This window comes from Leuciscus leuciscus (genome assembly GCF_965113295.1).
Source record: "Leuciscus leuciscus genome assembly, chromosome: 5".
Taxonomy (NCBI): Eukaryota; Metazoa; Chordata; class Actinopteri; order Cypriniformes; family Leuciscidae; genus Leuciscus; species Leuciscus leuciscus.
This window is the reverse complement of record NC_138729.1, coordinates 33,204,045-33,219,135: the sequence shown is the minus strand read 5'-3', so window position 1 is coordinate 33,219,135 and position 15,091 is coordinate 33,204,045. Positions and strand designations below refer to the sequence as shown.

The following is a 15,091-nucleotide window of genomic DNA, read 5'->3' as shown; positions in this document are numbered from 1 at the left end:
TTTATGTGAATTATAATTAATGATTTTTCTGAGGTTGTGGTGTCCTGTTCCCTTCTTAACCTGAGTCTGTTTATCATGTGATGCTGAGGCTCTCAACCTCTCATTCTATTCCTCACTCTCTCTCTCTCCTTTCACTGTCTTTCTCTCTTCATCCCAGGAGCTTGTCATACAGGACATAAAAAAATAAAAAAAAGTCTGGGGTATTCTCCCTCTATCTCTCTCTCTCTCTCTCTCTCTCTCTATCATTTCCTCTCTCAGACTTCAGACAGCTGTCATACATACTCTCCTGTCCACGAGCGAGCAGCACGTCACACCTTGACAGTCCAGCAAATAATTGACTGTCAGGTTTCATATGGCTGGATATTTCTCTTTTCTTTTCTCTTTTCTCTTTTCTCTTTTCTCTTTTCTCTTTTCTCTTTTCTCTTTGCTTTTGCTCTTTCTCTTTCTCTGTTTCGTTTTCCCTTTTGCCCTTTTCCAGTTTGCTCTCTCGTACTATTTTCTTCACTGACCTTTTTCCATGATGCTCTCATGCCCTTTCTGTAAAATGCTTTGCTCCCTCTCCAGCATTAACCCCAAACACATGCACACAGACCTACACTACTTACTGTACACCCGGTGATCCCAGATGTTATTGTAGTACAACATTTGAATGCACAATACGGTTGTACCTTACTTAAACCCAAGATTATCCGGTTTAAAAAGAAAAAAAGGACCAACCTGGAAGAGGACCAAACTGAAAATTGAGCCTGTTCGCTAATCCTGTCTGTCACGCTTAAACGTTTTTTTCCCTCTGTGAAAACCTCAGCTCTCTCTTTTGAACTTTCTCTAACATAACATACAGTAGACAACAAGAAACTTCCCACATCACTATTCCTCTTTTTTTGTGTGTGGGTATTTCTACTCTCTTCTTCCTCTAAGTATGACATTAAATATGGTAAAAGTGTTGACTACTATGAAACATTTATGCAATTTGCTTCAAGTAAGGGCTCTATTCTTTATTTTCTAAGCCATGACAATATGAATAATTGATGAATGATATGAATTAATAATGTGAGGAATAATGTTATTAATATTGTTCATTTTCAATAGGCATGCACTATATGCACAAGAGGTTGGTTCTGGATTTGGTTATAGGTCAATTAGAGATTTAAAAAAAATTGGACAGATATCAGCTGATATTACATTTAATTGTGCATGCCCATTTTCTCTATTTTTATGCAGTTATCTAACACTCACTTAAAATGTATCTTTGTAATCTTTATCAAATCTTAAAATTAATATCCATGTTTCATACCGTACCTATTAATGTTGCTATGCCTAAATTTACTTGAAGCATTTAAACGATTGATTTTAGTTTTTAGTGTTTCATTTTTTATTTACTTATCTGCCATTCACAAATTATAGGACATAACATGAAAGTGTTCAGTAGCTTATTGGTATTGACCATAATCTTAGTATCAGTGCATCCCTAATATTTATGTAACAAATTTAAGGTCTTGTCTAAACTAGTTCCTTCTGGTCTATAATCATTCTTTAAGCTATGTTTTCCTATAAATTAAATGTGAAATACAGACATGAAGTATTTTCCTCTGCTCTTGTTCTTGGCGAGTTTTGACCATCTGCTTGTGTGTGCAGGTGCGGGTTTACTGCAATGCAAAACTCACTGAGTGTGTGCCAGTAATAGTCTGGACTCAGCCAGGGGTCCAACTTTCCTCTCTTCTGCCCTCACCCCGTCTCTCTCTCTACCTCTTCATCTTATTTCCCCATTCTCTGTAAATAAACTAAAAAATGATTACAGCGTATCAAATTATACTTTAGTCAGAAATCTTTTTTTATATATATTTCTATTCACACTCATCTGTCATTACATTCTCAGTGTTGTTCCTCCCCCAGTGAAGTTCTTTCTCTCTCAGCTTCTCATTTTTGCTTTTACCACTACTAGTCTTTCTTCCTGTTCCTCTCAGTCTTTCCTCCTGTTCCTCTCAGTCTTTGCTTTATTCTGTTTGAAATTGCTGTAATGTTGTTGAGCAGGGATGTAACCATTGTAAATTCATCTTTCGGTATCAGTTTTAGGAGCACATTTTTTCAGTATAGCACAACAGAACAAAGAACCAAAAGAAAATGGCACAGTTTGTTGATGTTTTTAATAATTTAAACCAAATTGAATGCTGTTAAAAAACAATAACAAAGGTCTCTGTTCCGTCTCTTTATAATACTACAACATTTGCAGTACATTCTAGCTTGTAGAAAGCGACAATGTCACATTTCTGTTATTAGGGCAGAATTGTTTGCAGTCGCTATGTTCCCTGCTGCGGTGAAAACTCTGCAGTTCACAATGCACCGAGGTTGCTGATCCAGATAGTAATTGTTTTGCCAACTTGGCTACCTGCAAGTCTTTTTGCACTTGCCAGCTGATTCACATGAAACAATCTGTTTTTGTTTTTAGATGCCTTTTCTTCTTCAATAATGGTCTTGTTCTGACCCTGGTTGTGGAACGGTTCAGTCATAATTTCATGAATGATAATCTTGATACTTCAGAGCTTGCTGACTCTAGGCTGGTCACCAGAGACATCATGCTCATACTATTTTTCTCACGTTATTGAAACCTTCAGTGCGTTGCGTGATCAACTGCTAAATTCAGATCTGCAGAGACTGATGCGCTCACTTGTCATGTATCATATGACAACTTATTTTAGGTTTCTGACATTTTAATACACGTATTGCTATAGGGAAAAAACATTTATAGTTTGTCAAATATGCACTGATGTCAATGGAAGCAGCAATAATAATCCTTTCATAATTTGATGACATGTTTTATTGATATCACACATTCTAGATAACTATAAAGTTTGCTCTATTCTTTTCCCAGTTTACTGACCACTTACTTTCATGTCTTTCGGGAGAAGTGGAGGAATTTACATGTTGTAAATCAGACAAATTCTCTGAATTGCAGCTGCACCCGTCGCCCATTATAGATCAACTAACATGATCATTATAAAGGTGGTTAACCGACAAAATATATGAACTTAGGCCTACATGTATTTGAGAATCTGAATATCAGATATTTCATTAAGTAGTTAATAAAAAGGGAATAATACATCAATAATACAATACAAAACGTACTCGGTTACTAACGTAACCTCGGTTCTCTCTAGAGAGGAAACGAGTACTGCGTAATATCTTACGCTAGGGGAAATCTCTTTTCCGCGAGATACTGAAGCCAAAAAATTATCCTTAATTTTGAAATAATGTAAAACGCGTTGCGGCAGCATGCAGACATAGGCGAGACAGCTCGCGCGCCTATTGGCTGCCCTGCGGCAACTGCAGCAGCCTATCGATAAGGCCCTATCGTGACGTCATCACCAATGGGGGCGCTTCGCGCCCCATACGTCACGTCCCGCCGAAACGGGCGTGGCCTGGGGCTATAAATATAGCATCGAAAGGCTAGCTTACCGGTTTTTCATCGCCGGAGCGAACCGGAGCGTGCGCAGGCACGGCAAGATACGCAGTACTCGTTTCCTCTCTAGAGAGAACCGAGGTTACGTTAGTAACCGAGTACGTTCTCTTACGAGAGGTACTCTCGTACTGCGTAATATCTTACGCTAGGGGAAACAGTGTAAAACGCCGTGCATGCTATGATCCAGCACCAAAGTCCCAAGGGCAGGTGCCCGGGCTCATGTAGTACATGATCATAAGTGACTCACAGAGAGCCCAGGAAGAGTGGCTAGAATAGCATCATTCCTGTAATGCAGCATCCTATAAGAACAGTTATAGTGATGGTATTTACTCAGTCAGGGCGACCCCGGCCTGGACTGATGAATATAGTGGGTCTTACACATTGCCCATAGAGCTGCGCGATCTAAACGAGCGTTGCTCGCGCTATTTTGGTATTCTGGGCCGGACGTACTCGGGGCAGACAGTACCGATTTCTAGACTGAAAGCAGCTTAGCTTGCAGAGCGGGAACCTCTAGGTTATAAAACCTTATAAATGTAGACGGGGAGGCCCAGCCTGCCGCCATACAGATATCTTGCAAGGCAATCCCACTAGACCAAGCCCACGACGAGGCCACGCCTCTCGTGGAGTGCGCTCTGACACCCAATGGGCACTGCAAGCCCTTAGAGGTGTAAGCCAGCGCTATAGCATCGACTATCCATATGGATAGGCTCTGTTTCGAAACGGCGAGTCCCTTAGAACGTCCGTAGAGTGAAACAAAGAGCTGCTCCGTCTGTCTGAAAACAGACGTGCGGGACACATAAGCCCTTAGCGCCCTGACTGGGCAAAGGAAGCTGGCGTCCTTCTCCTCGTTAGAGACCGGCAGGGCAGACAGGGAAATTACCTGGGCCCTGAACGGTGTATTGAGGGATTTAGGGACGTACCCGTGCCTTGGTTTGAGTATGACTTTCGAGTCATTTGGCCCAAACTCCATACACGTCGCGCTCACTGAGAGCGCTTGTAAGTCCCCTATGCGCTTCACTGAAGCGAGAGCCAGAAGAAACACCGTTTTGAAAGACAAGTGTTTGATATCTACTGACTGGATAGGCTCAAATGGGGCACCCTTCATGGCCTCCAAGACCGTAGAAAGGTCCCATATGGGGACTGAGGGAGGTCTGGGAGGATTTAACCTCTTAGCTCCTCTAAGGAACCGAATGACCAGATCGTTCCTTCCTAGTGACTGACCAAGCGTTGGTTTGGAAAACGCTGCTATAGCCGCCACATAGACTTTGAGCGTGGATGGGGCTCTGCCTTCATCCAGTAGCTCTTGTAGGAAGGAGAGAACCTCCGTCACTCCACAGTCCAGGGGTGAAAAGCCGCGTGCTGTGCACCAGCTGGAGAACACTGACCATTTTGAGGAATAGAGCCGTCTCGTAGAGGGAGCTCTAGCCTGCATGATCGTGTTTAACACTCCCTCTGGGATATCAGAGGGTACCCGTTGATGGCCCACGCATGTAGGGACCAAAGCTCCGGGCGAGGATGCCAGATCGAGCCCCTGGCTTGAGAGAGGAGGTCCCTCCTCACTGGTATTGGCCATGGGGCAGTGCTCGTCAGCTGCATAAGAACTGGGAACCAAGCCTGGTTCTTCCAGAACGGAGCAACCAGTAACACTGAGCATCTGCTTTCCCTGATCCGCTCTAATACCTGAGGTAGGAGCGTGATGGGGGGAAAGGCATAGAGCGGGCAGCGGGGCCAGACGTGGGCCAGCGCATCCCTGCTCTTTGAGAAAAATTCCGGGCAGTGAGCGTTTTCTTGAGACGCAAACAGGTCTATCTTTGCTCTGCCGAATGTCTGCCACAGCAGTTGGACTGTCTGCGGATGCAGTGACCATTCTCCTGCTGGAACATTGTTCCTGGACAGTCTGTCTGGTCCCACATTCAGGTGGCCAGGCACATGCGCTGCTCTGAGCGAGCGCAAATTGTGCTGAGCCCATACCAGGAGGCGTTTCGCTAACCTGTATAGGTTTCGGGATGTGATGCCTCCCTGGCGATTTATGTAGGCTACCACTGACATGTTGTCCGAGCGGACCAAGACGTGGTGTCCTGCTATTTGGGGACGAAAGCGCCTCAGCGCGTTGTCGACTGCCATCATTTCCAGGCAGTTTATGTGCAGAAGCTTTTCCCGTTCTGACCACTGGCCAAAAAACGGTCTGCCCTCGAGCAGTGCTCCCCATCCCGAGGTGGAGGCGTCCGTGGACACCACCTTCACACTCGAGGAAGTCCCCAGGCTTACACCTGACTGGTACCAGTCGGTCGCTCTCCAGGGTATCAGTGCTGAGACGCATTCCTGATCGACCTTGAGACGAAAGAGACCTGAAGTCCATGCTCGACGCGGTACTTGCGCTTGTAGCCAGAACTGCAGTGGGCGCATGCGAAGCAGACCCAGCTGGAGAACTGTGGATGCTGCTGCCATGAGACCGAGCATCCTTTGAAACTTCTTTAGCGGGACTATAGTGCCGCGGCGGAAGGTTTCTGTCATGCGCTGAATAGTCAATCTGCGCTGTAGCGATATTTGAGCTGTCATTGACAGCGAGTCCAGTTCTGTGCCCAGGAAAGATATTCTCTGACTGGGAGACAGTGAACTTTTCGCCCAGTTGACTTTGAGACCCAGATTCTCGAGATGTTCGAGTAAAATGGTTCTGTGTTCTATGAGCTCCGTATGTGACTGAGCTAGAACCAGCCAATCGTCCAAGTAGTTCAAAACTCGCATTCCCCGAAGTTTCAGGGGAGCGAGGGCTGCGTCTATGCTCTTCGTGAATGTACGGGGTGCTAGGGACAGGCCAAACGGTAGGACTGTGTATTGATAAGCCTGGCCCTCGAAGGCGAATCTCAAAAATCGCCTGTGACGTGACGCTATTTGTATTTGGAAATACGCGTCTTTCAGATCTATTGACACAAACCAGTCCCCGTGGCGAATTTGCGCGAGGATTTTCTTGGTTGTGAGCATTCTGAACCTGCGTTTTGAAAGCGCTACGTTCAGTTGTCTTAGATCTAGAATGGGTCTGAGACCCCCGTCTTTTTTCGGAACCAGAAAATATCTGCTGTATAGCCCCCCTTCGCTCTGAGCTTGAGATAAAGGCTCTATTGCCCCTTTGCTCAACAGCTTCGCAATTTCGGTACGAAGTACACTTGCTACTTCCTTTTCTACCGTGGTTTCGACTCGCACCGCACAACGGCGGGGACGTCGAGCGAACTGTAGCGAATAGCCTCTTTTTATAATGTTCAGCACCCATTCTGATACACCGGGAAGCTTTGCCCACGCATGTGCGTGCATAGCTAAGGGTTGAATGAGATTGGAGCTCTGGTCGTGACATAGTGGCGACCGGGGAGCTTCGGTATGCTGTATTATAGACACCGCATTTGCAGCGCTCGAGGCGGGGAGTGTTTTGATCACAGCGGGCGGTTCGCCCGCGCTCGGCTCTCTCACGGCAGGTAGCTGAGAGACGGCGAGCGTGGGGGAAACCGAGGGATTCGTCATGTCTGTGAGTGAATGTGGGCGCAGGACAGCGGGCACATTTGCACTGAAAACACCATCGACCTGAGTCGGTTGTATGTGTGTTGGTTTCGTTTTTACAGAAACCAAGAGACATGCAGCGTGTAGTGTTTGTGGGCACTGGGACGTGGGCACGTTCACTACATTCTGTGCGCAATCGACATGAGTCGATTTTATGTGCGCGAGCCCTGTGGGGCGGGCTGTGTCTGTGTGTAGGAATGGGCACTGGGCAGTGGGCATTTTTACTACACTCATAACACCGTCGGCCGTGGCCGGAATACCAGAAAATACGCTCTTTACAGGATTTATCTGGGTCGCCGTGAAAACGGCGTTTGTGTACAGGCAAGCGGGTAATGCAACCGACTTGTTTACTGCAGAGTACACTGGAACAGTCGCATGTAATGGAACTGGACGAGCGGGAAGTTTTGGTGGAAACCCGGCCGCAGCGGGGCTTGAACACCGTCGTTTTCCTAAGCTGGCTAGGAAGACTTTGAGGCCTCGGGCTTCATCTCAACCTTCGGCCGAGTCCCACGCTGTGGGGGGCGGCGGCCGGCAGAGCGAGAGCGTGGTCTCTGGTCCCGGGCCTGTCGACGCTGTGAAGCGGCGGCGGGGGGCGGTGGCTGCGAGCTGCGAGCAGACGGCTGTTTAGAGCGGCCTGATGCGGAGCTAGAGCGCTTTGGCAAAAAGTGCTTCATGGCCTGCGACGTCTTTTGTACCTCAGCGAATCTGTCCGCGAAATCTTTGACGGACGATCCAAAGAGGCCAGTAGCAGAAACGGGGGCGTCGAGGAACACAGAGCGCTCCGAGTCCGGCATTTCTGAAAGCGTCAGCCAGAGGTGTCTCTCAGCAACGGTGAGAGAGGCCATGTTCCGCCCTATGGCCTGTGCAGCGGATTTCGTAGCGCGGAGTGCGAGGTCCGTAGCGCTCCTTAAATCCGCCACGTTGATTGCTTCCGTGCCTTCCTCGTCCAGCTTTCGGAGAAGGTTAGCTTGGAAGATCTGGAGAGTGGCCATAGTGTGTAGCGCTGATGCAGCCTGCCCAGCGGCGGTGTAAGCGCGACTGTGCAGGGTGGAAGTAGCGCGGCAGGCTTTTGAAGGTAGCGCCGTCTTAGTCCGCCGTCCAGCAGAGGGCGGGCAAAGATGGGCTGCTACCGCCTCCTCCACTAGAGGGAGAGCGAGGTATCCTCTGTCTTTGGCACCGTCCACCACGGAGAATGCCGCCGAAGCAGAGGAACGTAGCCTGGCTGAAAAAGGGGCGCTCCAAGACTTTGCCAGTTCTTCATGAAGCTCAGGAAGAAACGGGGCGGGTCTTGAGGGCGTGGAAACGCGGTCCCCTTGCAGAAAACAGCCGTCCAGACGGTTGCGTGTAGGCTCGGCGGGCGCGGACCACTCGAGGCCGAGGCTCTCTGTGGCCTGTGTGAGCAGACGCATCAGCTCAGCTTCAATGCTGGCCCGTTTTCCTGACGACTCGCGGGCAGAAGAAGGGGCGAGGTCCACAGAGCTCGCCCAATCCTCGCTGTCCGAAGCCAGGATAGAGCAGTTGTCCTCCTCGAAAACTGCCGCTTCTTCCTTGTCATCTCCGGCGGAAGCGGCGGCCAGCGGCGGCCACTGTCCGGGAGTGAGAGACTCGAGAGAAGCAGACGGCGAAGCTGGCAGGCGCACCGGCGAGCTTTTCTCGGTGGGAGGCTCAGGGATCCGCTGAGCACGGCGCTTTTTACGGCGCGGCGTCGAAGCGGGGGGTGCAGGCTCGTGGAAAGTTGCCATGCGAGTCCTCAGAGTCGCCATAGGCATAAGCTCGCAGTGAGGGCATCCGCCGTCAGCGAGCGCTAGAGCCGCATGTCCTTCACCCAGGCAGGAAACGCAGATGACATGGCGGTCCCCGTCGCTGAGTGGGGCTCGGCACGAGCCACAGGATGGACGAGACATCTTGAAAAAGACGCTCTGCTCTTTTAGAAAGGGAGTGTGAGTCGCGGCGGCGAACACACACAAAGCAATGAAAGGATATAACGCCGGATAGCGTAGCAGGAACGGTGGTTGAAGGCGGCGCGGCCAGCGACTCCAGGTACCGAACTCGTCCCGCTGAAATGCTGTTTCCACGGCGCGGCTTCTTCTCTCTGGATCCAGCGATGCGTGAGCTCCGCTGAAGAGATGAAAAATCGGTAAGCTAGCCTTTCGATGCTATATTTATAGCCCCAGGCCACGCCCGTTTCGGCGGGACGTGACGTATGGGGCGCGAAGCGCCCCCATTGGTGATGACGTCACGATAGGGCCTTATCGATAGGCTGCTGCAGTTGCCGCAGGGCAGCCAATAGGCGCGCGAGCTGTCTCGCCTATGTCTGCATGCTGCCGCAACGCGTTTTACATTATTTCAAAATTAAGGATAATTTTTTGGCTTCAGTATCTCGCGGAAAAGAGATTTCCCCTAGCGTAAGATATTACGCAGTACGAGAGTACCTCTCGAAAGAGAACTAATACATCAGTCAAACAGCACAATTGTGGCGGTGGTTTTTTACGTTACAAGCATTGCCATGGAAATAATAATACATAAAAATGCTAAGCGATCAAGATCTTCAATGAAAACCAATATTTAACTGCGAAGTGGATCAGATTTTCTGCCAATAGTTCATTGTCAGGCAATGGGAAACTGAGATTGCAGTATTTGCTGTCATAGTCAACCGGGATGCAAAATAATTTTTAAATCTTTTCCATTTTTCCCTGGTGGAATAGGTTATGAAACAAATGCAGAGATTTGTTGTTTCTGCCTGTAGCTGGCTTACATGTTCCCTCTGATGTGCAATATATTAATATAGTGTCACAGGTCCTTTGTGTGTGCAGCTGGTATTGATTCGATTCTCTCTCTGTCTCTGTTCTTTTCTCTCTTTCTTTCTCGTTCTCTCACAATTTCAGGATTGCATCCAGCTTAACCAATACAAGTTAAAGAGTGAGATTGGGAAGGTAAGCCCCCCTATATTATTGTCATATTGTATAATTTTGATAATCGACGTGCATATATAAATCACAATTGTGTTTCATAGCAGACATTCAGACACGGACTCTTTCTGACCCTCAGCTGTCTCATAGTCTGACTCATCAGAATCTATGTATTTTGTTTGTCTTATTTCCTCTATCCATTTCTTCTATCTTAAAGGGCTCATATGGTGTTGTCAAGTTGGCATACAACGAGGATGATGACAAATATTATGTAAGTACCTTTTAAAATGACAATTATTTTACATTTGGATGTCCTTGTTGCATCTAGAGCAGTGCTGTAAGCTGGTGGGGTGGCCTGTATGGCCAAAACTGAATTTGGTGATGCTAGTAGTGCTTTAAATACAGTCATGAGGTGTATATTGTGAGTGATTGAGGATGCAAAATAAAGGTAAGGAACAATATACTGAGGAAAAGAGATTGGAAAGAGAAAAAGGCATGACAGAGAGGATGATGTAGGAGATGCAGGATAGATTGAATGGTTATGAAAATTAGAGAAGATGGGGGAGGGTTGTGATATAACAGTGATGGCAAGAATGTGCAGCAGTCCTTCATTTTATTTGGAGCTGTTCATATCAGCCCACAACACAATATGCACACAGTAACCGGACAAACACATAGATATCTCTCTCCACCTATAGCTGGTGTGTGGTGAGCGCACTGGCGCCGTTGTACTGTGGCTGCCGTCGCATCATCCACGTGGATGCTGCACACTGGTGGTGTTGAGGAGAGATCCCCTGATATGAGTGTAAAGCGCTTTGGGTGTACAGTAGTACATATGAAAGCGCTATATAAATGCCCGATTCTATTCTTCTATTCTATATACAGACAAAAATCATTTTCATCATTTTCTTCTGATACATATAATTCAATTGGCTGGACAGCAAAGAGCACACAAGCAGAACATGATCTGTTCAAATTATGTTTTATTTTATTTATTTATTTAGCAGTTTTTAACAAAAATGTAGAAAATTGTCCTGCTGTGTAACTATCCTCATCTTGAACTGAAAAACAGAAGCATATCTGTAATGAACAAAATGGATAGAAATGAAATGTAAAAAAAACTACTATATTTTCATATTGCCCCTAAAATATATATATAAAAAATTCATTTGTAATATTTTGCCACCAAGCCCTGTGTTAGAACCTGACACAAAAGACTTGTGATATGGAAAAGTATTTTTAAATGGATATTTTTTGGCCATCTTTTCCAATTTTGCTAATCAGGCCAATAAATCAGGAAGTAAATAAGAAATTTTTCAAGTTTTACATCAGGAAGAGGGATATTTTCTTCTCTTAATTTTTTTTGTCACTTTAATGTATAGCTGTTATCAAAAAGTGCGATTTTGAACATTAATAAGCATAAAATAAGTTAAAATAAGTGCTTATTTTTGCGGATGCAGGCAGCATATGGGAGCTAACCATTGGAAACAGTGTCAAAATAGCTGAATATTTTGAAATATCCGGCAGTGTGACATAAAATTACTCTACTCAGCATTTTCATGTTGTATTAGAATTGTGTATGCAGGCTCATGATAATGGAGAGACTACGTGGAATGTATGTAAAGGATGTAGATATGGTCAAACAGTTTAAGTGTGGAATAAGGAAACACACAGTCTAAGGTCCTGTTTACACCTGGTATTAAGATGCATTTTGGTCGATCGGATCACGAGTAGACAAGGAAGAAGTGCCCTTTTACACCTGGTGTTTTAATCTGTCTTTTGTCCACTTTAAACCACTTCTGTCCAGATTTATTCGAGGGGAGAGCTTATGGGCGGGTAAATGTATGGCATTTTTTAAAGATTTTTCAATCTAATGGACAAAATAAGCTTGCACAATTTACATATGAAAGTGCCCGGAGACGATGGAAAAACATACAGAGAGCAGCAGCTTACATTTCTGATCTGACAGCCGCAAGACCTTGCTGAACGCTGTGAGTGTGTGTTAAATATCAGGAATGGTGAGAGAACATCGTGTTTGGTTTGTTTTCGTCTTCAAACCAAACTTGGCTCTTCAGCCGACAGAGTTTAAATCTCGTCTGGCTAGAGTGCTTCCCATTATGTTTACGCGTTAAGGTAGTAGGTGGAGAGTAGTTGGTCTTTTGCGGCTGTTTGAACACGTTCGACCACATGAGTGTCTATTCTACAAAAGCAATCCGGTCAAATGTATTTTCGAGTACCTCTGGAAGTGGTCGAAAGTGGACTAGCTTAAAATGTTTTAGAACCCGTTTACACCTGTATTTATCGCCATACACTTGTAATCCGATCAACCAAAACGCATCTTAATACCAGGTGTAAACAGGGCCTAAATGACTTGATTGACATGTTGTTGTTGGTGCTATAGTGGTGTTTTCAGAGTCTCTGAGATGCCGGATGGACAGGCTCTTGTGCTCCACAATCTTTATATTGTACGAGTAGTGCTAAGGCAAATCACATCTATTGAGAGCCTATTCATTGGATGAAAGCACTTTGTTAATAAGAGAGCTCGAGATTGGTTAGACTCCTTCATGCTGAGAAAAAGTCCACAAACACTATATATATATATATATGAGAGATAAAGTGGGTGACTCAACAGTGTGTGTGTGGGGTGGGGTGTCTTGGTTTTTTCCGAAGCATGCACATACTGGAATCGAAATGCATGAATCTAGCATCACATCATGTATCAGCATAAAGGGAGTCTTATCTGGTATTAGGTGTGATCTTTTTGCAGGTCTACTGATCACGTCTGATTATTTTCTTGTCATCCTCATAGTCATCTGTCATAATAGACAGTGTGTCTGAAAGCGAGATATAGCTCCTGGTTTACAGCTACATTCATTAATTCATGCTGTTTGGATATATAACAGCAAGGATGAGAAGAGGACAGAGATCAAATCCCTTCATAAAGGCAGAGTAGAGTGAGAGTGCCCCTGTCTCTGGCCTTTACACTCCACTGACCTTAGAAACTTATGAGCAGGGTATTACCGGTCTTACAATTTCCACACATTCTCTCTTTTCTTTACCGGTTGAATGAATCTTGAAATTAAAACTAATTCTTAACTCGATGTGTTTTCTCCTGCTCCACACTTTCAGTCTTTCTCATGCTTGTGTTTAAGTTTCAAGAAACTTAAACAGCATATTAGAATGATTTCTGAAGGATCATGTGACTGGAGTAATGACTGTTGAACATTTAGCTTTGCCATCAAAAGAATAAATTATATTTTAAAATATATTAAAATAATAAAATTATTTTAAGTTGTAATAATAATTCACAATATTACAGTTTTTACTGTATGTACTGAATGTTTTAACAAATAAATACAGATTTATTGAGCATAAGCGACTTCTTCAAAAACATTTGACAAAATCTTAGTAACCCCAAACTTTTGAATGATAGTGTGTGTATGTATCAATTATAAACAAATAAACAAACAAACAAATAAATAAATAAATATAAATATATATGGTGGCATTTTCACTTGTGTACCACTGTATTTTTCATAGTATACAATAAATACAGTTCCATCACCACCTGTAACAAACTTTATTTAGGTATTGCTTCCCTTGTGAAAAAAAAAAAAAACCTATACCAAGATGTATTTAAAATACATTTATTTCATACTAAGTATACTACAAATCCATTAACATATTTACTGACATATCGCTTGAGAGTGAGACTTACTGATATAAATATAATTAAACTTTATTTGGAGTACTTCTTTATTGCACAATGCACATTTCTTAATATTAAGCCTTATAATGTGTTTAATATCACTATTAGTAAGGATAGTATGATCTCTGTATAATATCAGTACCTAAAGTATACTTGCAATAGTTCCACTTTAGCACAATCAAATATACAGTACTTAAGTTTATCTTTAGTTGGACCTCAGCACAATTTCCTGACAACTTAAGTGCATCAAGTACAACATTTGTTGTTCCATTTAGCAGACTTTAAGTATATCAATTTAGTGTACTAAAAAATACAATAGCAGGGTATTGAATATGTAATGTATTTGTAGTATACTTATACTAAAATGTATTAGAAATACATTTATTTTATGCTATTTATTTTTCACCTATCAGCAGGGTTACTTGCTGATTCATCTCATCGTTTCCCAGTCATTTATATTCGGACGCTTCAGTTCTTTCCATCCCTGCTGCATTCTAACGAGCAATTTTGTTTCATCGTCCTCACCTCGGGCATGTTCATAAAACATTCATGTTTTCCCCTTCACTCTTTTTGAACTGATTTATTTAAACTCTTCAGCAATACAGATGTAGATCTCCTCCAGCTGTCCTTGAGACTTTTTCCTGTTGCTTCCTGTTGCTGACTGTTATTGACTCGCGTCAGAAGTTGTGCATGCTTTCAGTTGAGATGAATGGGGCCTTTTTATTGTGGCTGTATGTGTTTTAAACATTTATTATTTTGAGACATTGGATTTTATAGCATGAAAAATTAAGGGAAAAGACCACAGGCACAGAGTTTCAACATGTGCTTCAGTTAAAAATTGTATTCTTTCCATGACAATATGTGAAAGGGTGTCATGAGAAACTCAAGGATGAATTTTGAAATTGTCAGGCACTCACTCATTACAAAACCTCATGTTTTCTGCAGGTGCTAGAAGCCCAGTTGAAAAGTAGACAAGACACAGGTGCACAATTCTTCTGTAATGGACATCTTCCATTATAAAAAATTACACAGATGACTCAGTATGTGTTTCCCAGGAAGTACATGTTTTAAAAGCCCAGTTCTGTGTGCCAAAAGCAATTTATTTGATTAACATTTCAATTGCTTACAAAGACATCTGATCCAAGCATCAGCGGTTGAATGTTGCTCAACCTTTTTTTTTTTTCTTCTCTCGAGAAAAAAAACAATATGCGTGCTTCTTATTATGTCACTCACTGTTTGTGACCAAATTTCTACAATCACTTTAGCAATCACTTGCACAGAAAAACTGCTGTGAGTGGAGTTTTGAGTGTCCCATCAAGGCCAGAAGCAAACGAGAAAACTGCAGTTGATTGAACTCTGTGAAAGCTGTTTGATTAGTGTGTAAATGGAAAAAAGTCAGTTATGTCACCCACTTTATAGGCTCAGGCAAATGGAAATAAGCTATGTTTGAGAAGACCTCTGTGTATA

General features: G+C 44.0%; 1 protein-coding gene across 4 annotated transcripts in view; it reads left to right on the top strand.

Annotated features, from left to right (window-relative positions):
- Positions 1-15,091, top strand: part of camkk1a (calcium/calmodulin-dependent protein kinase kinase 1, alpha a) — a 130,895-nt gene that overhangs the window by 88,776 nt on the left and 27,028 nt on the right. For all 4 annotated transcript variants that reach the window (XM_082170658.1, XM_082170661.1, XM_082170659.1 and 1 more), the window contains exons 4-5: positions 9,892-9,939; positions 10,133-10,186. In XM_082170658.1, coding sequence (XP_082026784.1) covers positions 9,892-9,939; positions 10,133-10,186 — 102 coding nt within the window. The remainder of the gene's footprint in view (positions 1-9,891; positions 9,940-10,132; positions 10,187-15,091) is intronic.